The sequence below is a fragment of the Oncorhynchus mykiss genome, chromosome 7 (genome assembly GCF_057628025.1).
Source record: "Oncorhynchus mykiss isolate SJ-2025 chromosome 7, ASM5762802v1, whole genome shotgun sequence".
Classification (NCBI taxonomy): Eukaryota; Metazoa; Chordata; class Actinopteri; order Salmoniformes; family Salmonidae; genus Oncorhynchus; species Oncorhynchus mykiss.
The window spans coordinates 18044184-18071325 of record NC_143028.1 but is presented as its reverse complement, the minus strand read 5'-3'; the positions used below and the strand labels follow the sequence as shown (position 1 = coordinate 18071325).

At 42.9% G+C, this 27142-nt stretch overlaps 1 protein-coding gene across 1 annotated transcript; it reads left to right on the top strand.

The window, feature by feature from the left end:
* On the top strand, positions 1-27142 carry LOC110527532 (contactin-associated protein-like 5). Its single transcript, XM_021608875.3, has 23 exons — positions 1-406; positions 856-966; positions 1604-1797; positions 2881-3028; positions 7380-7583; positions 7760-7944; positions 8116-8259; positions 14639-14912; positions 15079-15222; positions 15405-15570; positions 16882-16988; positions 18678-18797; positions 19260-19460; positions 20029-20185; positions 20352-20479; positions 20675-20845; positions 21118-21336; positions 21491-21730; positions 22445-22705; positions 22810-22943; positions 23069-23372; positions 25252-25314; positions 25519-27142. The coding sequence occupies exons 1-23, from the start codon at positions 283-285 to the stop codon at positions 25773-25775; spliced, it is 4056 nt and encodes a 1351-aa protein (XP_021464550.3). The 5' UTR covers positions 1-282; the 3' UTR covers positions 25776-27142.

Below are 27142 nucleotides of genomic sequence, written 5' to 3'. Positions count from 1 at the left end.
ATTCTGATTGATTTCAAATTGGAGTCGCGACGATGCTTGTGCGTCGGAACGCACCAGAAGTAACCACCAATCCTTGATGAAGAACGTAAAGCTATTGTCCTTATAAATAGCGACTTTTGTTGCCTTGGAAACAACGTCTTTAAGATTATATTTGTGAGAGGGTCTCTACGATTTAATCACATGGCTTTTACAAAAATATTTCGGGGGTAGAGCTGGAAAGCCACAGGAACATTCTGAGTCCTGGGGCACACACAGGATCTATATTCTGGAGACCACGGGCAGATGCTGTACCGCAACTTGGATATTATGCCTGCTGTGTTGGCGAACATGAGCTCGAGAAGCGCCTCGTGGTTCTATATATTCAGTTACTTTGTTTTAAGTATTTTTGGATCCATACATGCAGCAAGTAAGTCAATTGCAAGTCTGTTTACAGCAGGCTAACCTATTCGATATCGTTGTTTAAGGTTGGCAAATATGTCTGTCACACTCTGACACTCATCCAACTCAAGTTTCGTCGTGATATTTGAGAGGTCTATATATAACATTTTCCCACACTAACTCTGGTAGGCTATTGTCTTAAGACATTAGCACACTTATGTTAGGCTAAGAAAATGCATTTGGTGGGCTTTGGACGAATATTCAATTGTCTTATACAATTGCATGGAGTCTGTCGACTTCAAGTTGACAGGTGTTAAATGCTCATTAGGCTACTCAATGTAACTGTTTTGGAGGAGTCAGAGGAAGTAGGCTACTGTCTCAGGTGGTTTGCTGGGACATTCCCTCTTTCCCTCCTGGTGGTAGTGTTTCACACTGTTGTTCACTGTAAGGTATAAAATAACCAAGATCCTCTTTCAGATAATTGCAATGGACCATTGCTATCCGTATTGCCTGAGTCCTCCTTCGAAAGCTCTTCAACATCCTCCAGCAGTCAGCTGCCTCACTCTGCTAAGCTGAACAGAAGAGAGGGTAAGTGTTGCCCCGTTCACTGGAAGCAAAATATTGTCAGTTCTAGTGAGGGATTTGGCTGTATTGGCCGGCATCATTAGAATATGAAGATTCAGAGTGTTTAATAGTCACATGTACAGGGTTGCAGGTGTGACTGCGGGGTAAAGTGAAAATCGTAGGCTCCGAGCTCCGACATACAGGACTAAGGGAATTAAAATCATGAAAATGGTGCTAAAAAATACAGCAGAAGAAATAGCGCTATATACATCATAACTCTAGCAGTGATTAAAAAAATAAGTGTCCATTGGGGTGGAGGCTGTTGAGAGGGTGGGGGGACTGTTGAGAGGGGGGGGGGGGACCATAGGGGGAGCAGCATGACCATTGAGTGAGCAGCATGACCATTGAGTGAGCAGCATGACCATTGAGTGAGCAGCATGACCATTGAGTGAGCAGCATGACCAATGAGTGGGTGTGAGGACCAAATGAAATAAAAACAATAACAATTATGCTCAAACAAAATACATAAATAATATACATATTAACAGCTGCAACAGTGATGAATGTCGTTGTTAATTGTCACAGAGACACAGACGCACACACACACACGCACACACAAACACGGAGAGACTCACACCCATTGTACCCTTTCCTGCACCAGGAGAGGGTGGCTGGGCCCCGGAGCGGTCAGACAGACAGCCGTGGCTCCAGCTGGACCTCAGGCAGAAGATGGAGGTCACGGCCATCGCTACACAGGGCCGCTCAGGGAGCTCTGACTGGGTGACCAGCTTTATGCTGCTGTTCAGTGACTCTGGCCTGGCTTGGAAGCAGTACGGACAGAGCGAAGACACTGGGGTGAGGCTCTGCCTGTCTGGCAGGTTGATGTTTATTGTCATGAGTCATGCCCTGGAGGCAAAGAAGCGGCTTTTCCCGCTAGATGGGCCAGCTGCAAAGTCAAAATTGGCTATGTCGTATAAATTCATGAAAACTCAAATGTTACCATGTCACTGGATTTAGGTTAAAAGTTGGGTGAAAATAATATGAAATTCCGTTCCTCAGAATAGAGGGCATTTGAAGTTGACATGTCCCTTCAAAAAGCATAATGAGAAAAACAAGATTTGTGTAAGAAGTAGGGATTCATTTCAGGTTTTAACGGGAATCCTTCCGTGGCAGATATTATAAGACATTTTAAAGCTGTAAATTAGAGATTTTGGTTAAGTACATCACAGAAAAGTAGATTGCGAAAATTAAATGTTTTTCTGTAATTGATGGAAGAAAATAGGAAGAAAATCAGAAAGAATGAAAATCACACTTCTGAAAATACTAAATGTAAACTTTTGTTCACCTCATCAACCCCCAGCTATTTTCTGCTCTCTGTACTCTCCCCCCAGAAGCTTCGGGTGGCCGCTTGAGAGTTACACAGAGCATAAAACACAGTCAACACAGTCTTCTGCCCTCTAGGGTCCAAGCTCTGCTGCCTTCCTTTTTGCTTGACTTGAATAACTTTATTTTGGGGGGGTTTGTTTTATTTGAACAACTTCTGAATTGATTTGTGTGGCCACTGGGCCCACCAGAGACAGAGGTCGCTATTGCTTCTTCTCATGCTGAAAAGCTAAACAAATGGGCTCAGATGGGCTTAGGCCTTCACAGAAGAACCAATACAAGTCCTAAAATAGCTTCATCCTCCCCTTAAATCTCATGTTCCTCCTCATTCTTCTCAAACGTTTTGGGGAAGAAATAGAAAAACTGCATCTTGACGCAAAAGCAAAGCCCTCATTTGCCCCCGTTAGGTCTGGCTACTATTCGTGGCTTTTTTTCACACAATCTTTAAATGAATGATGACTTTTCATGATCTGTTACCAATTGTTAAAAACTTTGATTTGAATGGGTTTTGACCAATCTAGAAAATATCTATTCTCCCGCTCCTCTTCCCAGCAGACGTACACAGGGAACACTAACTCAGAGGGTGTGGTCCAACACAAGCTGGTCCATTCCATCGCAGCGAGGTTCCTACGCTTCGTCCCACTGGACTGGAGCACTACAGGATGGATCGGCCTCAGAGTGGAGGTCTATGGCTGTGTATACAGTGAGTGGGTCATCACATCAGGCTGTCTCTAGTCAGGATATTGTTTGTGTCAGTTGTTTGATCACCCGCAACCGCCCGACTACATGTGATAGAGAAAATCGGAGGCCCGCAAATATAGAAAATGTGCTGTACTCTGACTGTACGGCACATTTTCTATATCAGAGATGGCAAAAACATTTTTGACAGGCCTTTTTAAGTTTCTGCTTATAATTTCAGATTTTTTTGTATGTTATTCGTTACTCAACTTGTCTATAATTAGGTACATGCAGCTTCTCTTCTGTCATCACTTGTTGCTCTCGAAGACCAAATAAACCCTTGCTCACCAGAATAATGTCATAAATTGACAGAATTAATGCTTCAATCTAGTTGACATCACTAAAGTTTGTTTTCGCTTTCCTCTTTCATCTCTGCTTCTCTCGCGCAGCAAAGACGTTTAGGGACCGAGGACAAAATGCGATAGTGAAAAATAAAACTTGCCAGGGTCTGGGAGCACTAACAGAAAAGATTAAGAACACTATTTTGGTGTGTTGAGTCCGGTTAGGTGCAGAATTAGACACCTTCTCTTTCAGTGCCATTTCCTCCTTCTAAAGCAGGGCTGCCCAACCCTCTTCCTGTAGATCTACTGTCCCGTAGGTTTTCAGTCCAACCCTAATTTAGCATATCTGATTCAGCTAGTTAAGATCTTGTTGAGCAGCTAATTCGTAGAATCAGGTGTGTTAATTAGGGTTGGACTGAAAACCCACAGGACGGGAGCTCTCCAGGAAGAGGGTTGGGCAGCCCTGCTCTAAAGCTTCTTAACACCATTATAATGCTTTAAATCCTGTCTAGTGCAGAATTAAATCCATATTTCTGAAGTCTCTTAATGTTTCACGTTGTGTTATATATTTGCCATTTTATACCATTTTGGCAGACATTGTCAGGCATAGTGTTCAAATCACCAGCAGTAGCTGTAGATTGTCCTGAAAGAATTGAGGATTCTGCACCTGCCTCTTTTGTTGACAACCACGTTCTTCGTATTATTCTTTGGTATTATGGCGGTCCACAAATAAATGTTAAATGTGCCTGGCGCCACCTACAGTATTGGCTGTGTATCAGCCTACTATTTTGGTAGTATAAATTCATTACACTTTGTGAAAAAATTGCCCTACCAACTAACCCTTACACCCATTGAAACCTAAAACTATTCCACTACTTGGTCCTATCTGATCCTACACCAGGCCAGCAGCCTGGGAGGACGGGACACTATTGTTCAAAACACCTTGTAACTCTTCTGCAGTAAAATCTCATACACTCAAGTACTTCTCTGCAACTGCCACCACAACATCTATCCTCTGTGATTTACGTTCCAGTCCTGCGGTACAGTTGACAACATTGAATGTGGGAATGAGTGCTGTCCTCAATGAATGTCAATTTTCCTGACGGTTTTGATATCCATTCATCATCTCATGGCCACAACAAGCTGTTTTAATACTAATATAGAAATATACTTTTCTTTCTTCAAACATGCATACAGAAAGACACCATTTTGAATGGCCCACAATCTTCTAAAAACAGAGTTGTGTGGCAAGATAGAAAATGTGAGGTGATTCAAACTAAGCGCTTCCAATGAGGGATGCTAGGTAGCCTAGTGGTTAGAGAGTTGGGCCAGTAACTGAAAGGTTGCTCGATCAAATCCCCCAGCTGACAAGGTAAAAATCTCTAATTTTGCCCCTGAACAAGTCAGTAAACCCACTGTTTCTAGGCTGTCATTGTAAATAAGAATTTGTTCATAACTGACTTGCCTAGGTAAATGAAATGAGTTCAATCACTACATTTTCTCTCTGGTTATCCTCATGAAAGATACTGTACTTAAATTTTGAGCAACATGTTAATTTGGATTTATTCTAACATTATTTTTGGTCAAATGAAATGAACAAATCATTGAAATGACTTTGACAATGTATTGAGAGGGGATACAGATGTGGGAGAAACAGATTGAAGGGAGCGTGGAATTTAACCCCGGTCTTCGGTGGGGTGAGGAGTGATCTAAGTCAGCTGCGTTAGGCCTATCGCTATACCACGTGCTTTGCACGACTTGCATTCATTTTTATTAAGTACTGTGTATATAGTGCATTCGGGAAGTATTCAGACCTCTTTCCACATTATGTTGCATTACAGCCTTATTCTAAAATGGAATATATATTGTTTTCCTCATCAATCTACACAATAATAAGAATTTGTTCTTAACTTGCCTAGTTAAATGACAAAATAGATTTTTTGACATTTTAGCAAATGTATAAAAATGAAAAAGTGAAATATCACATTTACAGAAGTATTCAGAACCTTTACGCAGTACTTTATTGAAGCACATTTGGAAGCAATTACAGCCTTGCGTCTTCTTGGGTATGACGCTACAAGCTTGGCACACCTGTATTTGAAGAGTTTCTCCCATTCTTCTCTACAGATCCTCTCAAGCTCTCTCAGGTTGGATCGGGAGCATCACTGCACAGCTATTTTCAGGTCTCTCCAGAGATGTTCGATCGGGTTCAAGTCCAGGCTCTGGCTGGGCCACTCAAAGACATTCAGAGACTTGTCCCGAAGCCACTCCTGTGTTGTCTTGGCTGTGTGCTTAGGGTCGTTGTCCTGTTGGAAGGTAAATCTTCACCCCAGTCTGAGGTCCTGAGCGCTCTGGAGTAGGTTTTCATCAAGGATCTGTACTTTGCTCTGTTCATCTCTCCCTAGATCCTGACTAGTCTCTCAGTCCCTGCCGCTGAAAAACATCCCCACAGCATGAGGCTGCCACCACCATGCTTCACCTTAGGGATGGAGCCAGGTTTCCTCCAGACGTGACGGAGCATGGTATTTAGGCCAAAGAGTTCAATCTTGGTTTCATCAGACCAGAGAATTTTGTTTCTTATGGTCTGAGAGTCCTTAAGTGCCTTTTGGCAAACTCCAAGTGGGCTGTCATGTGCCTTTTTCTGAGGAATGGCTTCCGTCTGGCCACTCTACCATAAAGGCCTGATTGGTGGAGTGCTGCAGAAATGGTTGTCCTTCTGGAAGGTTCTCCCATCTCCACAGAGGAACTCTGGAGCTCTTTTAGAGTGACCATCGGGTTCTTGGTCACCTCCCTGACCAAAGTCCTTCTCCCCCGATTGTTTTGCCAGGCGGACAGCTCTAGGAAGAGTGTTGGTGGTTCCAAACTTCTTCCATTTAATACTGATGAAGGCCAATGTGATCTTGGGGACCTACAACTCTGGATACATTTTTTGGTACCTTTCCCCAGATCTCTCCCTCGACACAATCCTGTCTTGGAGTGCTACTGACAATTCCTTCAACCTCATGGCTTGGCTTTTGCTCTGACATGCACTGTCAACTGTGGGACCTTATATAAACTTTCCAAGTCATGTTCATTCAATTATATTTACAACAGGTGGACTCCAATCAAGTTGTAGTGAAGTCTCAAGGATGATCAATGGAAACAGGATGCACCTGAGCTCAATTTCGAGTCTCATAGGAAAGGGTCTGAATAGTTATGTAAATAGGCTATTTCTGTTTTTTATTTGTAATCCACTTGCAAACATTTCTAAAAAATCTGTTTTCACTTTGTCATTATGGGGTATCGTGTTTAGATTGATAATAATATTTTTTTTTTAAATCAATTTTAGAATAAGGCTGTAACGTAACAAAATGTGGAAGAATGGAAGAAATCTGAATACTTTCGGAATGCACTGTATGTTGGTTGTTTTGTGGAGTCAATTTCTATTGACCCCAGAATAATTTCTTACAGTGTTGCTGTGTGGTTGAGCGGGTGAAATTCCAACGAGATGTACTATGTTATTGCCCCTCCTGTTTCTAACCTGTCCCAATAAAGCATTGAAAAAATGAAGGTGGAATTCAACAACAAGAAATTATCAATAGGCCCTTATCAATAAACCATTAATTGTATGAGAAACATGCACCGAAACCCCCCCCCCCCCCCCCCCCCCGAAATTTTCACAACACTCTCTTAAAAATACCGTTATTCAAGTTGAAGAACCACTTTGGGGGGTGTTTCAGACTATTTTGTTTCTGTTTTACAACACATTCTGTGTATTAAAACATTCACATTGGGTTAACATTTAAACACCCCCTAAACACCAGATCTCAGATTAGGAATAATACTTTTCATGGTTATTTTTACACTGCACCTGCCCTTCCTCCACACAATGTGTGTGTGTGTGTGTGTGTGTGTGTGTGTGTGTGTGTGTGTGTGATAATACACTAATGCACTATAAAGCATTAGCACAAATTTTAACGTTATGCTGATATTCAGTAGATGGGTAATCTGACCGTGCTTTCTTCATGTTTATCTTCATCCGCTATTGGTTCACAGAGTCAGATGTGGCAGACTTCAACGGCAGGAGTGCTCTGTTGTACCGGTTTAACCAGAAGTCCCAGAGAACGGTGAAGGATGTGATCTCCCTCAGGTTTAAGAGCTACGGGGCAGACGGGGTGCTGGTGCACGGGGAGGGACACAGAGGAGACTACCTGACATTGGAGCTGCACCACGCGACCCTGGCTCTGCACCTCAACCTGGGTAAGCACAGTCCAATGGTCCCAAAGCACTATTCCCTTATAGTAGTTCTATCATTAGGACAAAATCAAATGTACAGTATGACATGCTGATTCTGAAGACTCCTCATTGAACCTCTGTGTGTTGTACTCTTCTTCTTCCCTCCTGCTCCTCCTCCTCTTCCTCCTCCCTCTCTCTAGACGACGCTAAGCTCTACCCCAGCAGTGCGAATGTGTCAGTGTTCCTGGGCTGTCTCCTGGATGACCAGCTCTGGCACTACGTCCTAGTTAAACGCTCCAACAAGCAGGTCAACCTCACCGTGGACGGGCACACACGTCACCTCAGCACCACAGGTGTGGAAGACTCACTGGAGGTGGACTATGAGGTGCGTCATCACTCATTCATGTACTGTATTTCATTAGAGCCATTGCAAACTATGCTCCATAAATCATTCATTCATCCGTACATTACTGAATTAAATACATTTAGATGTTTTTTAGGGGTTGATCATATCAGTAATATTTTGTTTTGAACCCACTCTCTTTGTGTCTCAAAGCTCAGCTTCGGAGGGATTCCTATACCCGGTAAACCAGGAAGCTTCCTTAGGAAGAACTTCCATGGCTGCATAGAGAACCTCTACTATAATGGAGTCAACATTATCAACCTGGCCAAGCGACGCAAGCTCCAGATCCACAGTGTGGTAGGTGTACTTTAGATAAAGCATACTGTATGCACACGCTGCACTCCAACAAGAATGACCATTCATTCAAATAATTAAATAAATTACGCCTAAATGAACCAGTATGGATGAATGTGGGGTGTTTTGCATAAAAAAACCAGGCGGTTCGAGCCCTGAATGCTGATACTCTGAAAGCCGTGGTATATCAGACCATATAGCATTGGTATGACAAAAACATATCTTTTTTACTGGTTTAATTACGTTGGTAACCAGTTTATAATAGCAATAAGGCACCTCGGGGGTTTGTGGTATATAGCCAATATATCATGGCCAAGGGCTGTATCCAGACACCCCGCTTTGTGTCGTGCATAAAAACAGCCCTTAGCCGTGGAATATTGGCTATATACCACATTTCCTCGGGCCGTATTGCTTAATTATAAATTGAAGGTTCACACATCTCAAAATACATTTAGAAAACTACAATGCTGGAAGACAATGCATATATACAATTGAATGGTGGTTAGGAGGAGGCAAAGTAGATTACGTTTTCTCAGTCCATTACAGAACGCCTCTGCTCGGTCTATTTTAATATAATAATGTTATAATACAGCTATCTCTAGAACCCTTTGGTGACCAATTACAGGCGGGCGCTGAGCCATGGACACCCACTCCCTCCCAGCCGACGGTGAGCACTGTCTGTGGAGGTAATGTGTATGTCCCAAATGGCACCGTATTCCCAATATAGTGGTCGACAAAAGTAGTGCACTGTAAAGGGAATAGGGTGTCATTTGAGGCGCAACCCAACGTGAATATGTGGTCGATAGACATGTTGAGGAGGCGGCAGTAATGAGAAATGAAAGGAAGCCACTGTTGTCATTCTTTTCAGCCCACCTGGGCAACTGTGCAGAAGGCGTACCTGGCACATTGCATAGAAGCCACTTTTGTTTTTGGACCATACTTGCCCATTATTGGCCCTCTTTATCCTTCAGCTTATCATTCTTATCATTTATCATTTATTTATTCTTATCATTTATCATTCTTGCTGCTGGTGATTCTCTGATCCACCTCTACGCAGACGACACCATTCTGTATACTTCTGGCCCTTCTTTGGACACTGTGTTAACTAACCTCCAGACGATCTTCAATTCCATACAACTCTCCCTCCGTGGCCTCCAACTGCTCTTATATGCAAGTTAAACAAAATGCATGCTATTCAATCGATTACTGCCCGCACCTGCTCGCCCGTCTAGCATCACTACTCTGGACGGCTCTGACTTAGAATATGTGGACAACTACAAATACCTAGGTGTCTCGTTAGACTGTATACTCTCCTTCCAGACTCACATTAAGCTTCTCCAATCCAAAATTAAATCTAGAATTGGCTTCCTATATCACAATAAAGCATCCTTCACTCATGCTGCTAAACATACCCTAGTAAAACTGATCATCCTACCGATCCTCGATTTCGCCGATGTCATTTACAAAATTGCCTCCAACACTCTGCTCAAAAAATTGGATGCAGTCTATCACAGTGCCATCCGTTTTGTCACCAAAGCCCTGTCGTGTCTTTGGCTATGCCGGATTAAGTGATATGACATGCTATTCTATAAAATAATTTCTCCGTAATTAATATTACCTGATTGAGCTAATTATGTAAATGTAATTAACTAGAGAGTCGGGGCACCACAAAATAATATTTATAGAGCTGTTATCTTCCGAATAAACTCTTAAAGACCTAGTAATATTTTACATCAATAGCAGTCAATATTAATCGTCACCTTAATTCAGTCTCATCTGAAAGTTGTGAATTCTTGGTTATCTGCACGAACCCTGGCTAACAAGTTGAATCAGCAATACAAAATTGGGTTTAATGATTTATTTACTAAATACCTAACTAATCACACATAATTACATATACACATAATTAATCATAACTTGATTACAAATTACGTCATAAAGGAAAACGTCCCTAGCGGGCGGAACAGATATGACAGCTGGTTACACAAAAGAAAAGGGGCTGGGTTTGAGTGAAAGAGCGGGAAGACTGAGGGACACAGGGAGAAGCTGTGCTATCGTAAATACAGTATTTTATGCATTCTAAATTACCACCCATTTGGAAAAGGAAAATGCAATAAATATTTACTCTGAGCTGCGCTTCGGTAGGTTGGTGGTAGATGGAAGGCCGTGTTGCCAAACCGAGTCCTTTGTCCTTTGAAGAATGTATCTGCTGGTAAATTGAATACGTTGCAGTTATGTCGTTGTGTGGTAGACAGGATACTCTGTCTGTTCCTTCCTAACCTGCGTTTGCAGCTGCTGTTGCTAACTTAACGGCTAGGAGGTATCACTTCTGTAGTGAATAAGAGTTCAAAGTTCATACCATTCACAACCAAAGCTCACGCTGATGTTGGCTTCGTTCTGTAGTTATTATCTGAACCATTCTGACATCGGAAAGTCGTCGTCACATCCTCGGAACAGGAGGTTATATGGTCGTCAATGCTTTAAATAGGAAGGGAGAAAAGGGGTGTGTTTCATAGTTTACAACCTACATGTATGTCTCCTCACGTGGGCGGGCCACTGAGTCAGGCCTAATTCACTCATGAAAACCCAATTCTCACATTTTAGAAGCTAAAATCACATTTCATCCCATCACGAATAATTTCATATTCAAACATCTAAATTGAACAACAATTCCATGTGAATCCGATAACTCTGATGTGTAGACTTTACACTGTAGAGTTATGTCATCTTATCATTGATGAGAATGTCTCAGATGACAACCGAACTGACATCATATTCATTAAGTACCACGGCATATGTTTAATTGGTCGGATTACCAGAATATAGTTAATTTCCCCCCACCTTCTGATGTTCCCAGAATCTCTTTGTTAAACAAGGAGTTTGCAAATGTAACATCAGTAGGGTAGAGAGAGGAAAAAGAGGGTAAGAGGTATTTATGACTGTCATTAACCTACCCCCAGGCCAACGTCATGACAGCCCCATATACTACCCACCACTGCGACCTGTACACTCTCGTTGGCTGGCCCTCGCTTCCTACTCGTTGCCAAACCCACTGGCTCCAGGTCATCTACAACTCTTTGCTAGGTAAAGCCCGCCTTATCACAGCTCACTGGTCACCATAGCAGCACCCATCCGTAGTACGCGCTCCAGCAGGTATAATTCACTGGTCACCCCCAAAGCCAATTCCTACTTTGGCCGACTTTCCCTCCAGTTCTCTGCTGCCAATGACTGGAATGAACTGCAAAAATCACTGATGCTGGAGACTCATATCTCCCTCACTAACTTTAAACACCAGCTGTCAGAGCAGCTCACAGATCACTGCACCTGTACATAGCCCATCTGTAAATAGCCCATCCAACTTCCTCATCCCCATACTGTATTTATTTATTGATCTTACTCTTTTGCATCCCAGTATCTCTACTTGCACATTCTGTTACGTCCGTCATTAAATGAAGACCAAGGTGCCGCGTGGTAGGCGTACATTTCCTTTCATTTTAAATATTTCACCAAAAACAATGAACAACTCAACGAACGAAAAGCTTAGGAGTGCAACCCATGCAACAAACAAAGACAAGATCCAACAACAGAAGGTGGGGAAAAAGGGCTGCCTAAGTGTGATCCCCAATCAGAGACAACGATAGACAGCTGCCTCTGATTGGGAACCATACTCGGCCAACAAAGAAATATAAACAGATTTCCCACCCTAGTCACACCCTCACCTACCAAATAGGGCATTTAAAGGATCTCTAAGGTCAGGGCGTGACACATTCATCTTCTGCACATCTATCACTCCAGTGTCTAATTGCTATATTGTAATTACTTCACCATGGCCTATTTATTGCCTTACCTCCCTTATCCTACCTCATTTGCACACACTGTATATAGACATTTTGTACTGTATTATTGACTGTATGTTTGTTTATTCCATGTGTAACGCTGTGTTGTTGTATGTGTCGAACTGCTTTGCTTTATCTTGGCCAGGTCTCAGTTGTAAATGAGAACTTGTTCTCAACTAGCCTACCTAGTTAAATAAAGGTGAAATAAAATACATTTTTTTTAAAACATTACCTTTACCATGAACTGTGGAAACCAATGCTGTGGAAACCAATGGAAACCGATGCTGACTGGCAGAGAGTCTGTAATCTGTTAGGGGACAGTTTCAGTATTTGTATTTATTATGGTTCCCCATTAGCTGCTGCCAAGGCAAGTAGTGATGAAATCAATCTCTCCTCTACTTTGAGCCAGGAGAGATTGACATGCATATTATTAATGTTTGCTCTTTGTGTACATCCAAGGGCCAGCCGTGCTGCCCTGTTCTGAGCCAATTGCAATTTTCCTAAGTCCCTCTTTGTGGCACCTGACCACACAACTGAACAATAGTTCAGGTGCGACAAAACTAGGGTCTGTAGGACCTGCCTTGTTGATAGTGCTGTTAAGAAGGTAGAGAAGCACTTTATTATGGACAGACTTCTCCCCATCTTAGATACTGTTGTATCAATATGTTTTGACCAAGGTTTAGTTGAGGTTTAGTGTTTAGTGAATGATTTGTCCCAAATACAATGCTTTTAGTTTTTGAAATATTTATCACTATCTTATTCCTAGCCAACCCTTCTGAAACTAACTGAAGCTCTTTATTAAGTGTTGCAGTCATTTTGGTGTAGTAGCTGATGTGTATGGTGTTGAGTCATCTGCATACATAGATACACTGGCTTTACTCAAAGGCATGTCGTTAGTAAAGATTGAAAAAAGTAAGGGGCTTAGAAAGCTGCCCTGGGGAATTCCTCATTCTATCTGGATTATGTTGGAGAGGCTTCATTAAATAACACCATATGTGTTCTGTTAGACAGGTAACTCTTCATCCACAATATAGCAGGGGGTGTAAAGCCGTAACACATACATTTTTCCAGCAGTAGACAATGATTGAAATGTCAAAAGCCGCACTGAAGTCTTACAAAACAGCCCCCACAATCTTTTTATCATCAATTTCTCTCCGCCAATCATCAAGTTATTTGTGTAAGTGCTGTGCTGTTGAATGTCCTTCCCTATAAGCGTGCTGCAAGTCCATTGTCAATTTGTTTACTGTAAAATAGCATTGTATTTGGTTAAACACATATTTTTCAAAACTTTACTAAGGGTTGGTAACAGGCTGATTGGTTGGCTATTTGAGCCAGTAAAGGGGGCTTTACTATTCTTAGGTAGCGGAATGACTTTTGCTTCCCTCCAGGCCTGAGGGCACACAATATCTAGTAGGTTTAAAATGGAAAATATGGCAAATAGGAGTGGCAATATCGTCCACTATTATCCTCAGTCATTTTTCATCCAAGTTGTCAGACCCCGGTGGCTTGTCATTGCTGATAGACAACAATACTTTTTTCACCTGTTCCACACTCACTTTAGGAAATTCAAAAGTAAAATGTTTGTCTTTCATAATTTGGTCAGATATACTCGGATGTGTAGTGTCAGCGTTTGTTGCTGGCATGTCATGCCTAAGTTTGCTAATCTTGCCAGTGAAAAAAACATGAAAGTAGTTGGCAATATCAGTCGGTTTTGTGATGAATGATTCAATGAACGATGGAGATGAGTCTGCATTTTTTCCCAAAATGTTATTGATGGTGCTCCAAAGCTTTTTACTGTCATTCTTTATGTAATTTATCTTTGTTTCATAGTGTAGTTTCTTATTGTTTTTATTCAGTTTAGTCACACGATTTCTCAATTTTCAGTACGTTTGCCAGTTGGTTGTGCAGCCAGACTTATTTGCCATTCCTTTTGCCTCATCCCTCTCAACTATACACATTTTCCATTCCTCATCAATCCACAGGGATTTAACCATTTTTACAGTCGTTTTCTTAATGGGTGCATGCTTATTAGTAACTGGGATAAGAAATATCATTAAAAAAATGTGTCAAGTGCAGATAGACAGCCAGCGCCTAAGTTCTGTTCTCCTCTGTGGCAGGCAGCAGGATCGAGGATGTCTTCACAGCTAAGCTGAGCATTTGTATCGGACAAATACTGAACTCTGCATTCACTCTCACTGGTCCTTCATTCTCCCTGGGACATAAAAGCTGAATTAGTGATAACATTTGACATTTCCATGGCCTTTCCACTCAGATGACCATGAATAACATTGTGTCTGCTAGTGTGTGTGTGTGTGTGTGTGACGTACGGTATTGTCAGTGACGCATGCACATTCCTTCTCTATATGTCACAGGAAAGGACAGCAGAACAGGCACACAAAAGGAATGACTTTCCATACTGTATACAATGTCCATCTCTATGAACAGTTGCTATTTAGCAACTAAACTAACTAAATAAAATACATTAGTAGGCTACCACTGAATGGGTATAGTATTGATCCCTACTTGTCCTTTCCCCTGTTCCCCAGGGCAACGTGACCTTCTCGTGCTCTGAGCCCCAGCCCCAGATGGTGTCCACCACCTTCCTGTCCTCTAGCAGTAGCTACCTGTCTCTACCCCTGGAGCCTCTTGGGGTGTGGGGGCTGGACGTACACTTCCACTTCAGGACCTGGAACCAGGAAGGACTTCTGTTCTCCACCGGCCTGGCACAGGGATCACAGCACCTGGTTTTGCAAATCAGCAGAGGCCAACTGCACCTAATGGTCCATGGAGCTGCTGAGCAGAAAACAAAAATTTCCATAGGTTAGCAGCTAGCTTGCTAGAAAAAGGCACCTAATGGCATGTCAGAGTGACTTTACGGTGGCTAATGTTTACTACGTTTGCTAATAACAATGAACTGACAGCATTATGGGACTGCAGTAAATGTAGCCTAACCCATGCTGTGTTTTTCTGTGTTCTGTTTTGCTAGAAGGCAGTGTAACTGATGGACTGTGGCATTCTGTTAGTCTGAGCTACAGAGATTTGATGGTTTCCCTGGTCTTGGACAATGAGCCAACATCTACCATGGACGTACAAAGTCATGCAGACTCAGGCAATAGTGTATTTTTTGGAGGTAAGATGGCAGTCTTTTAACTATTGCTTATTATTGGTGGAAAATTGGTAACGACTGTGTCTTAAATTATGCTTGAATTTCTTAGGTGTGTGTTTTAATTAGATAAGTGCTTCATCAAAATGTGTTTGATTACTATTTCTGGAATGATTTAGCAATACAAATATTGTCATGATTTCCAACAGGTTGTCCCCAATACAGTGATGGCTGTAAGAACCCTACTGTGGCCTTCCAGGGGTGCATGCGTCAGATCCTCCTAAACAACCAACTTATGGATCTACCCCGTGTGCAGCAAGGGCTTTTGGGTAATTACAGCAAGCTTCAGTTCGACATCTGTGGGATCCGCAACAGGTATGCTCACAAAATCTCAACAATTCATGTTTTTATATCTTGTATATATCTTTAGTTACTGTAGGTGACACTGTTCTATTCCATATAAGGGAAAGTATCTCTGTTTCTGTCTCTTCAATCTATCAGTATGACATGTGTATGACCTGAGATCAGATGGAAGGACTCCCATTACAACAGACAGTATGACATGTGTATGAACTGAGATGAGATGGAAGGACTCCCATTACAACAGACAGTATGACATGTGTATGACCTGAGATCAGATGGAAGGACTCCCATTACAACAGACAGTATGACATGTGTATGACCTGAGATCAGATGGAAGGACTCCCATTACAACAGACAGTATGACATGTGTATGAACTGAGATGAGATGGAAGGACTCCCATTACAACAGACAGTATGACATTTGTATGACCTGAGATCAGATGGAAGGACTCCCATTACAACAGACAGTATGACATGTGTATGACCTGAGATCAGATGGAAGGACTCCCATTACAACAGACAGTATGACATGTGTATGACCTGAGATCAGATGGAAGGATTCCCATTACAACAGACAATATGACATGTGTATGACCTGAGATCAGATGGAAGGACTCCCATTACAACAGACACTATAACATGTGTATGACCTGAGATCAGATGGAAGGATTCCCATTAGAACAGACAGTATGACATGTGTATGACCTGAGATCAGATGGAAGGACTCCCATTACAACAGAGAGCTTTTTCCTGGGCTGGATCCTAAATGGCACCATAGTGCTCTACTTTTGACCAAAAGTTGTGTACTATATAGGGAGCCATTTGGGACGCATATCCCCTGGACTGTATGCCTGTACTGTCACACTGCCAAAGCCAGAAACATCCTCTGAATAATTAATTTGTGTGTGTGTGTGTGTGTGTGTGTCTCCCATCCCTCCCTTGGCATCTTTCCCTGCCAGTATTGATTTGCCCGTGTGCCAGCTCTGACCATTAGGCTGAGTGAGAAATATGTTGTGGCTGTGCCAGAGCAGGCAGCAGTGATTAGGTTGACGCGCTCCAGGAGTCATACTCTGTTTCCTCCCTAAGCCTGCTCTATTGAGGAATGGAGGGGTGGAGGGAACAGGCAGAGGAGACAGCACAGACAGTGGTGATATCGAGGGTTATAGACAGTGGATATGCAAAGACACAACACTATGATAGAGGAACTGCCTTATATATATATCTCTTTTTATCTTCTATTAATGGCTTTTCATGCTACTGTATGCCGCTCTGCAGTCATGAGTAATGTTCGGAGTGTGAACATGTCTCTCTCTCTCTTCGTAGATGTCTGCCTAATTTTTGTGAGCATGACGGACGATGCACCCAATCATGGGATACTTTCTACTGTGATTGCTCAGGGACAGGCTACACTGGAGAAACCTGTCACAACTGTAAGTCAACCTGTCACAACTGCGAACCAATAGTAATGCCCGTGATAAATTTGGGCTGACTTTGGATATCCCTATGGGGCTAGTTAGAGACCATCGGTAAATTACCCAAGGTACATGGGACAATGTGTTCAAATTCCAATAGTTCCAAATTTCAAATGCTTAAAAACCTCAAACCAACTATACATTTTAGAAATTCCTATACAAATATTGAAAGCATTTAATGAGAAAACTAAAAGGTGTGTAATATGAAAATATTGTCTCATTTACATTGTGTAATTTATTGATGGTCCCTAACTAGCCACAGGGATAGGCTATCCAAAGTCAAACCAATTTTGTCATGGTCGCACACCAGCTGGCTGAAGCTAATTGGCTAAATTATTTGGTTAACTCTTCCCACCAGCGAAGACACACAAGAGACCCACATCAAACTACACCCCAAAACCAACTCGTCGCCCTTTAAACCAACTCAGTCGCCCTGTCTCCTTCATGATAATGAAAATATTTACCTGTGAAAAGATACAGTACAAATACACTCAGTGGACAGTTTATTAGGTACACAACCCTGCTCGAGAAAATGGTTCGCTCCTACAGACTGTGAGTCGCGTTGCCATGGCTTGCTACATAAAGCAAGCAGACAGGCATCGAGGCATTCAGTTACTGTTGGATTGAACTTTAGAATGGGCAAAAACGAGTGAGTATGGTGTGAGCCAGGCGCACCGGTTCCAGTATCTCAGAAATGGCCGGCCTCCTGGGCTTGTCACGCACAACAATGTCTAGCGTTTACCGAGAATGGTGTGATGAATAAAAAACATCCAGTCAGCGGCAGTCCTGTTGGTAAAAACAACTCATTGATCAGAGGTTGAAGGAAAATGGCAAGAATCATGCAAGCTAACAGGAGGGCCACAAACAGGCGAATAACAGGAAAGTACAACAATGGTGTGCAGAACGGCATCTCGGAATGCACAACTCGTCGGCCCTTGTCACGGATGGGCTATTGCAGCAGACGACCACACCAGGTTCCACTCCAATCAGCTAAAAACAGAAAGAAGAGCCTCCAGTGGTCACGCGATCACCAACACTGGACAATTGAGGAGTGGAAAAACATTGCCTGGTCCGACGAATCCCAGTTCCTATTGCGTTCCTATTCCGAATTTGGTGTAAACAGCATGAGTCCATGGCTCATCCTACCTGATGTCCACCCGGTACAGGCTGGTGGCGTAATGCTGAGGGAAATCTTTTCCTGGCACACATTAGGTACCTTGATACCAATTGAGCAGCATTTCCATGCCCAAAGAATTCAGGCTGTTCAGGGGGCAAAGGGGGTCTGACCCGGTACTAGACGGGTGTACCTAACAAAATGGCCACCGAGTGTATATTATGTTTAATATACTGTATAGAGTGACTAAAGTTACATTAGTGTTTCCACTATTTCCCATCACTGAACTCTCATTGATATTCCCATCAGGGTGTCATAAATTGTGAAGTGGAGGGCACTTTACTGACTGCTGAATTATAATGTACGTCAACCCCCGGTTAAAAGCTGCCGTGCATTTCTTCTTCAAACCATTACCGTTCACACATTTTGCGTGTGACAAGACAATGTAATTGAGTGCTCTTGGCATACGTTCATACATTTACAGAAACACGCGTATGGGCTATTGATATAAGTACTCATCTTGCTTCCCACAGCTATTTATGAAGCGTCGTGTGAGGCACACCGACAAATGGGGAGTACGTCTGGCTACTTCTACATTGATCCAGATGGCAGTGGTCCTCTAAAGGCAACACTGGTCTACTGCAACATGACTGGTGAGCTCATGGCTTGGCATAGCCTGGTTAAACCAGACTGAATTCTAGTGAATCAATGGTGAGCACAGCGTTTGGTAACCAGGCTAGGCCAGGGAAGCTACTGGTGCAGTTTTTGGATATTCTCAATTAGATAATATGGGGCTAATGCGATTAAGGTCTTTCTTGGAAAAGAGATGTTATCTCAATGAGAAAAACCTGTATAAATAAAGGTAAAATAAATAAAAAATGTAAAAGTGTGTCCACCACTTTACACATCTTTGTTTATCTCTGGTGTACTTTCCATACAGTTGACTAACCTGAATTAAATTAACAATTAGAAATGTGAAGGACACCTATCTTGGAAAACAAAATTACATTCTAGAAGTCTTTCTCATGCTAATATGATAATCTGGATTATCCACTGTGCTGTTAACCCGAATATCCTGTATATAAAGTAGAATGCCTGCTCTGTCTTCCCTATAGAGGACAAGGTATGGACAGTGGTGGACCACAACAACAGTGGGTTTGTGAATGTGACTGGAGCCACAACAAAGAAGCCGTATGTGATGCGGTTCAACTACACAGCCTCCCTGGAGCAGCTCCGCACTCTGATCGGACGGTCTGAGCACTGTCAACAGGAAGTGGTCTACAGCTGCAGGAAGTCCCGTCTCTTCAATACTTGGGGTGAGTCTTATTGGAAGCCTGATAAGTGCAAACAGTATACAGAGAGCTCAAGTTGAATTCAAATTACATAATGGATTTCTGCAAAAAAAAAGTTGTGCGAAAATATTCAGAGTGAGTTCTAAGTATTGCCGAACCCTCTGCTCCCTTTGATTCCAACTCCCACTGTGAAAAAAAGCCTCACTGAGTTCTTCTACTGTCTCGCCTGGGGATTTTTTGTTTCTCATATGAAATATTGATGCGGGCGGTCTTGTTTTAGATACAGGCAAGACAATATGTCAAGACGAGGTATTTCACCAACTTGCGGTGGAATTGCCTACAAAATCAATTAGTCTCCCTAGGCAGACGTTTGCCTCCCACGGCGTGCGTCGTAGGGCCGGGTTTACAGGACTAAAAATCAATCATGTGTTTTCTATGATGGCAGAAGATGAACCTTTGTGTGTAGCAGGTGAACATGTTCTATGTGCCAAGCAGATCACATTGGCCAGTCAAAGAGGAGAGTTGAACATGTGATACATCGTTTTCTTTTCGTAGAGTTTGCATGATGGAAATAAATGTGCCTTGGTTGTAGACGGGAGGCCCCTGTCGTGGTGGCTGGACGGGAGTGGAGAGAAACAGACCTACTGGGGAGGCTCTGTACCTGGGGTCCAACAGTGCTCCTGCAGCCTGGAGGAGAACTGCATCGACATGAACTACTTCTGCAACTGTGATGCAGACACTCACTTGTGGTACAGTGGATGCCAATGTGTTTTATGACCTGCATTAACAACATTCATGTGTTTTTACCAATCAGTCTTTCCTTCTCTAAATGGATCATTTCTCAGAGCTTTGAGCACATCTTTAAATTGAGTAAACTGAGGTTGTGTCTAAATTTATATTGCCTTTTTCCAACAGGGTAAACGACACAGGATTGCTGTCCTACAAAGATCACCTACCACTGACTGAGATTGTAATAGGAGACACCAACAGGACAGGCTCAGCGGCTGTATACAGAGTCGGCTCCCTTCACTGCAACGGTGACAGTAAGTTTAGTTCAGTTCATATAATTATCCCAAAAGCGAGTGTGCCAATAATAATTATATTTTTTGTTCGTACAGACTATGCCAACAAAAAAGTGCTGTATTTTTGTAACAGTAGGGGGAGGTCAGGTAAATTGTCTGAGTTATTACATTTTCAGTTACTTCATTTTTTAACTGTACAGGAAACTGTATTTGCAGGGTTCCTGTGGAATTCAGCCTCTTTCTATCCTGGGTCGTCGTCCCTCCACTTCCCTAAGTTCCAGGCTGAGCTCAGTGCGGACATCTCCCTGTATTTCAAGACCACAGCTTCCTCTGGTGTTCTCCTGGAGAACCTGGGGACCGCTGACTTCATCACCCTGAAGTTGACCAGTGAGTCTGTCTCTCCCTGAATCTCAAATCAACCAAACCCTAAGTCCTCTCTAGTCACTTGTGTAAATGAGCACCTCAAGTTGAAACCTTTTCTGTTCTAGATGAAAGATGACTTGGACTTGATTAGATAGTTCTGATAACATTATGGACAACTGTGGTTTAGTAGGGAGAATACATTGGCCCAGGAGCCAAAGACTCCAAGCCAAAGACAAATCCATCTTAAACAAAAGTGGGCCACATTTTGAACTTGAATTTCTGTCTGTCCTCCTCAGCTCCCTCAGCTATAACATTCATCTTTGACGTGGGGAATGGCCCGGTGGACTTGACGGTGACGTCCCCTGTCCCCTTGAATGATAAGCAGTGGCACTACGTTAGGGCTGAACGCAACCTGAAGGAGGCTTCCCTGCAAGTGGACCAGCTGCCCCTACACACTCTGGAGACCCCCTCTGAAGGGCACTACCGCCTGCAGCTCAAAAGCCTACTGTTCATAGGTAGGCACTAGACTCAAGTCAAACCATAACAACACTTTCTTTGCATATTAGATACTGTTTCGTTCCACATTGGAAGTAGTATTCTTCTATTTCAAGAGCAGTTTAAACATACTGTTTATACTTCCTGTGTTTCCTACCGCCTACTTCCTGCCAGGAGGATCCACCTTCAAAGAGAGCAGTTTCCTGGGCTGCATCCGTGCATTGACCCTGAACGGCGTGACCCTTGACCTGGAGGAGCAGGCCAAGTTGACCCCAGGAGTGACCCCAGGCTGCCCTGGCCACTGCAGCGGCTCTGCTAGTGTCTGTCATAACAGAGGGCGGTGTATGGAAAAAAACAGTGGATATGTCTGTGACTGTACACACTCTGCCTACAATGGACCACACTGCAAGAAAGGTGAGTAACCCCAACAAACAGCAATAAGCTAAAAAAAAAGATTGCGAGAAGCTGAGTTAATGACTCTCTTTGTGGTTAGGAAAATGCATGAAAGTATGAAATTAGATTTAGAAAAGTATTATTTCAAAAGATTATGGAAGTGTATTTGATCAAAGGGGTGATCAAAGCATGTATTAAAAAGATCAGAGATGCTTTCTTTTCAATCCCTTGGGCTCTTTCATTTCCCTAAATCTGAAACTAATAGGACGGGCCAGGACATATTTTCTGTTGGACTGAATTCCATTCAAAAGCTGTGTTCATGCTGGCCTGACACACAACAGGACTCCTGCTGAGACCACGCCACCCATTATAGATGAATCCTGTATTCATCCACTGGCATCAAAGCAGGTTTTATCACTTAAGATATTCAGATATCACCTATTCACAGCATTTTGAATGAGGTTTCTGGACAGGGTCGTGCTTTAGGGGTAGAGGCACTTGGTACCTCAGAGAATATGGGACTTTTGTTTGATCCATTGATGATCTAGCCGTGTGTCTTTGAGTTTTACTCTTTCAAAGCATCCCTTTTGTTCTGACCCATTCAACATTCAGATAAGCCGGTTCTTGCTAATGCTGTCTGAATCCGTGTCTGAGATCAACAGCACAACACAGCACTACTGAATGAGGAGCCTTCTGACACTAATAACGGCGTCCGTGTTTGTATCCCTGTGACAGAAGTGTCAATGTCCTTCGAGAGTGGCTCCTCGGTGACCCTTACCTTCCAGATGCCTTTCCCAGTCATGCACAACAGAGACAGAGGTAGCCAGTCGTCTAGCCGTCAGCCAATCCATAGCCAGTCCTCAGGCATCTATGCCCACGATGGCGAGTCCAGAGAAAACGTTGCCCTCAGCTTTCTGACGACTCGCACCCCTGCCATGTTACTCTGTGTCAGCACCTACCATCAACAGTACCTGGCTATCATCCTGGCTAACAACGGTAGCTATCTTTTTGCTATCTCCGCCCATTGTTCTCTCTGTGTTTATCTCATAACAAACACCGCAAGAGGAGACGCTTTTTATGATTTTCTTAAACTTTTGTAGGGAGTCTGCAGATCTGGTTCCGTCTGAACAGAGAGGAGAGAGCCGAGATCTTTACTCCCAAAGCCTCCAGCCTAGCCGATGGGCAGCTCCACCGTGTTCAAGTACACCGGGAAGGCAAAGACATTTATGTCCAGGTCAGTAATCTCTATCTGAATCTATTTCAACATAGCAAAGCATTATGCTTATAGCATAGACAGTCAGCCCACCTTGATGGCATGTTCAAGTTTATTTGGAAATGTTTGCTTTTTTCTTCAACCAGATTGACAAAGACATCAACCAGAAATACAACCTTTCTTCTGACCTGAAGATGAACACACTACGATCTCTGACTTTGGGTAAAGTCACAGCTACATCAGCAGGACATGCTGGTTTGGCTGAGGAGGTGCTTAGGGCAGGATCCAGGGGTTTCATTGGCTGCCTGTCGTCTGTCCAGTTCAATCATTTGACACCGCTGAAGACAGCCATTCTGAATCATGGAAGCTCATTAGTCCATGTTCTTGGCAATCTAGTTGAATCGAACTGTGGAGCCTTAGCTGATAGTACAACTTCACAATCAACATCTGGTGAGTTTAATAGCATTGATGTGAATCAAGTTTGGCTTCACAATATGGATTTTATTTATGTAATTCTATTAGCATACAGTGCATTCGGAAAGTATTGAGTTTTCCCACATTTTGTTACATTACAGCCTTGATTCGACCATTATTTCCCCTCATAAGTTGACACACAATACCCCATAATGACAAAGTAAAAACCGTTGTTAGTTTTTTTCCTCAGTACTTTGTTGAAACACCTTTGGCAGCGATTACAGCCTCAAGTCTTTTTGGGTATGACGCCACAAGCTTGGCACACCTGTATTTGGTAGTTTCTCCCATTCTTCTCTGCAGATCCTCTCAAGCTCTGTTAGGTAGGATGATGAGCTTCACCGCACAGCTATTTTCAGGTCTCTCAAGAGATGTTTGATCGGGTTCAAGTCCGGGCCCTGGCTGGGCCACTCAAGGACATTTAGAGACTTGTACCGAAGCCACTCCTGCGTTGTCTTTGCTGTGTGCTTAGGGTCGTTGTCCTGTTGGAAGGTGAACCTTCACCCCAAGGATCTCTCTGTACTTTCCCCCGTTCATCTTTCCTTCGATCCTGACTAGTCTCCCAGTCCCTGCCCCTGTACAACATCCCCACAGCATGATGCTGCCACCACCATGCTTCACCGTGGGGATGCTGCCAGGTTTCCTCCAGACGTGACGCTTGGCCTTCAGACCAAAGAGTTCAATCTTGGTTTCATCAGACCAGAGAATCTTGTTTCTCATGGTCTGAGAGTCCTTTAGGTGACTTTTGGCAAACTCCAAGTGGGCTGTCACACCTCCCTGTATACCACTGCTGGCTTGCTTCTGAAGCTAAGCAGGGTTGGTCCTGGACAGTCCCTGGATGGGAGACCAGATGCTGCTGGAAGTGGTGTTGGAGGGCCAGTATGAGGCACTCTTTCCTCTGGTCTAAAAAAAAATATCCCAAAATCCCAGGACACTGCCCTGTGTAGGGTGCTATCTTTCGGATGGGACGTTAAACGGGTGTCCTGACTCTCTGAGGTCATTAAAGATCCCATGGCACTTATCGTAAGAGTAGGGGTGTTAACCCTGGTGTCCTGGCTAAATTCCCAAACTGGCCCTCAAACCATCACAGTCACCTAACAATCCCCAGTTTACGGTTGGCTCATTCATCCCCCTCCTCTCCCCTGTAACTATTCCCCAGGTCGTTGCTGTAAATGAGAATGTGTTCTCAGTCAACTGAGATAAGGTAAGTTGACTGATGATGGATAAATAAAAATAAAAATAATAAAACATAATAGACAGTTGTGTGCCTTTCCAAATCATGTCCAATCAACTGAATTTACTACAGGTGGACTCCAATCCAGTTGTTGAAACATCTCAAGGATGATCAATGGAAGCAGGATGCACCTGAGCTCAATTTTGGGTCTGATAGCAAAGGGTCTGAATACTTATGTAAATAAGATATTTCTGTTTTTTATTTGTAATACATTTGCAAAAAAAATTCAAAACCTGTTTTTGCTTTGTCATTATGGGGTATTGTGCTTAGATTGATGGGGGAAAACATTCATTTAATCCATGTTAGAATGAAGCTGTAACGTAACAAAATGTGGAAAAAGGGAAGGGGTCTGAATACTTTCTGAATGCACTGTAAATCCAAATTATGCAAAGGGTTGTAACGACTGTAAGTACCACAGAGTGGGTCTTTAATGACTCATTAACTTGACCTATCTCTTTTAGGTTTTGACATGAGTAGGCATAATTACTCAATTAAATGACTCATTGATTGAAATGCCTTTATAAATTCCACGTAGCCTTTCATCGTCCACCGAATATAATTGAAGGTCATGTCTGACATCTCCTTTGTTTGCTTGCTTCCTTTCTTCTGGAATAAATCATTCAGAGGGCGTCGATAGGGGCATAGATCGACTGAAGAAGACAAGAAGTGATTCAGCAGTAATTGGAGGTTAGCCAGAAGATCATCCCCAGTTATCTGTTTCTTCATAATTGCAATGATGTAGCAAATTATTTAATTTCTGTCAGTGTACAGCCATTCTCCCTGAAACAAATACTCTTGACTTTAGAGATATTAAAATTTACCAAGTAACCCCTGGAATTATTCACTTTAAAGTAAAAGCAATGTTCTCTCTCTCTGGCTCTCTCTTCCCAGGTCTCATCACAGCTGCGTTCCTCATCACCCTCTGTGCCGTGGCCGTGACGTCGTGCTTCCTGTACCGCCGCTGCAGCCACACCCACACCCACCCCCAGGAGAAGTCCTCTATCTCACAGAAGAAGGATCCCAGACACAGCCCGGAACACAGCTACCCTGCAGGCTTGGAGAACAGCTATCCTGTAGACTTGGTCTTGGATCTAAACCTGGACCTGCTCAGCTCTGTGAGTCACAGCAGAAAGGAGTACTACATCTGATGCCACCATAGCCTTCTTTGCCCAATCTCCTGCCTCCTGTTCCGCACACTGTTCTGCCTGGCCTCAAATACAGAACAGGCCCCCCTGGGTAGGTTAGTCACCTGCCTGTCCCTGGGCTTTCTATGAGCAGTGATCATTGGTGATCCATTCCCTGTGTGGCTCCAAGAATGACCCAACAGAGGATGGTCATTCCGCAGTTTTATATCTCAAAGGCTGTTTATTGGGGCATGGGAGCTGTACCACTTTTTATGTGCAATGACAATTGGAGAACATTTATTATATATCTACTTTATATTATATTGCCCTAACGTCGGGAGACAAAAAGCCTCAAAGAATCAGATCCACCCCAGTGACTTTATAAGCTCGCTTTATATAGCCTTCCATTCTGAATGTACAATTAAAGGGATTTATCCGTTTGGGGTTGGTTGGGCACCGGTACTCTAACTCACTTACTTGTATTCACTTGTGGATTGTGAATGTGATAACGACTGATTAATGATGTTCGCCCATCTGCCAAGGCAAGGTCTGAGCAAGAAATGCACCTGCTCATGCTCCCTGGCTAAACCACTGATCAAATCCCACTGAGAAGCATTGTGACTGTGTGCCAAGGACCTTGTGGCTGGCCCCTTTTTGTTCTCTGAACACATCGGTTTTCTGTTCCCAGTACGTTGTTTTGTTGGGCCCTCACTGCCAATAACCCTTTCATTTTTATTTTTTTTGCATCTAAAGTCACTGACGTCCTGCGACATGTTATGAATCACCAAAGAGTGGTACAGTAAACGGATACTAGATGTCTGAAAGTCAAAGTGTAGTACAGTACAACGTTATGTGATTGTGCTAGTAACTTTTGAAATGAATTCTCTCATAGACCTTAAGAAGATAATCAGAGGGAGTTTAGGGTATAAAGGTCGTTTCATTCTCAGGAGAGCGCTTGTTCTGGTTGTCGTCGTTGTGAGTTTTGTTGAACGGAGAAGTACAGTGTTGTACACATTTGCTACGGTCTCCTCCAGAAACCATGTTACTTGCTCTTACGTTGGTAAAACGTCAAGTCTTCATATTTTGCACAATTAGCAAACCAACAGAACAAGTCAATTGTACAACAAATCTGTGTGGCAAGCTTGCTATACAAACGGAACATGTATTCGGGGGACGATTTTCTGTCATGAAAGACCCACGATAAAGGATTGTTATTGGCTGTTTATATTATTTCAAGTGCATTAGGTCATTTATCTACAGAATGTTATTGTAAAAGATGTACCTCACGGATACAATTAATTTGAATATTCTATTTATTTAGAATTTGTTTTATAGAATTATTCAGGTATATTGTAAACAAATGTATATTTAATAAATACATTTTTACAGCT

What these genes read in the sequence shown, in the direction of transcription:
- LOC110527532 (XM_021608875.3), top strand. Translation starts at nt 283, where the DNA reads ATGCTGTACCGCAACTTGGATATTATGCCTGCTGTGTTGGCGAACATG. An exon ending in ATCTGTGGGATCCGCAACAG is followed by an intron (nt 15,571 to 16,881) that starts GTATGCTCACAA and finishes CTCTCTTCGTAG; the next exon opens with ATGTCTGCCTAATTTTTGTG. An exon ending in GCAAAGACATTTATGTCCAG is followed by an intron (nt 22,944 to 23,068) that starts GTCAGTAATCTC and finishes TTCTTCAACCAG; the next exon opens with ATTGACAAAGACATCAACCA.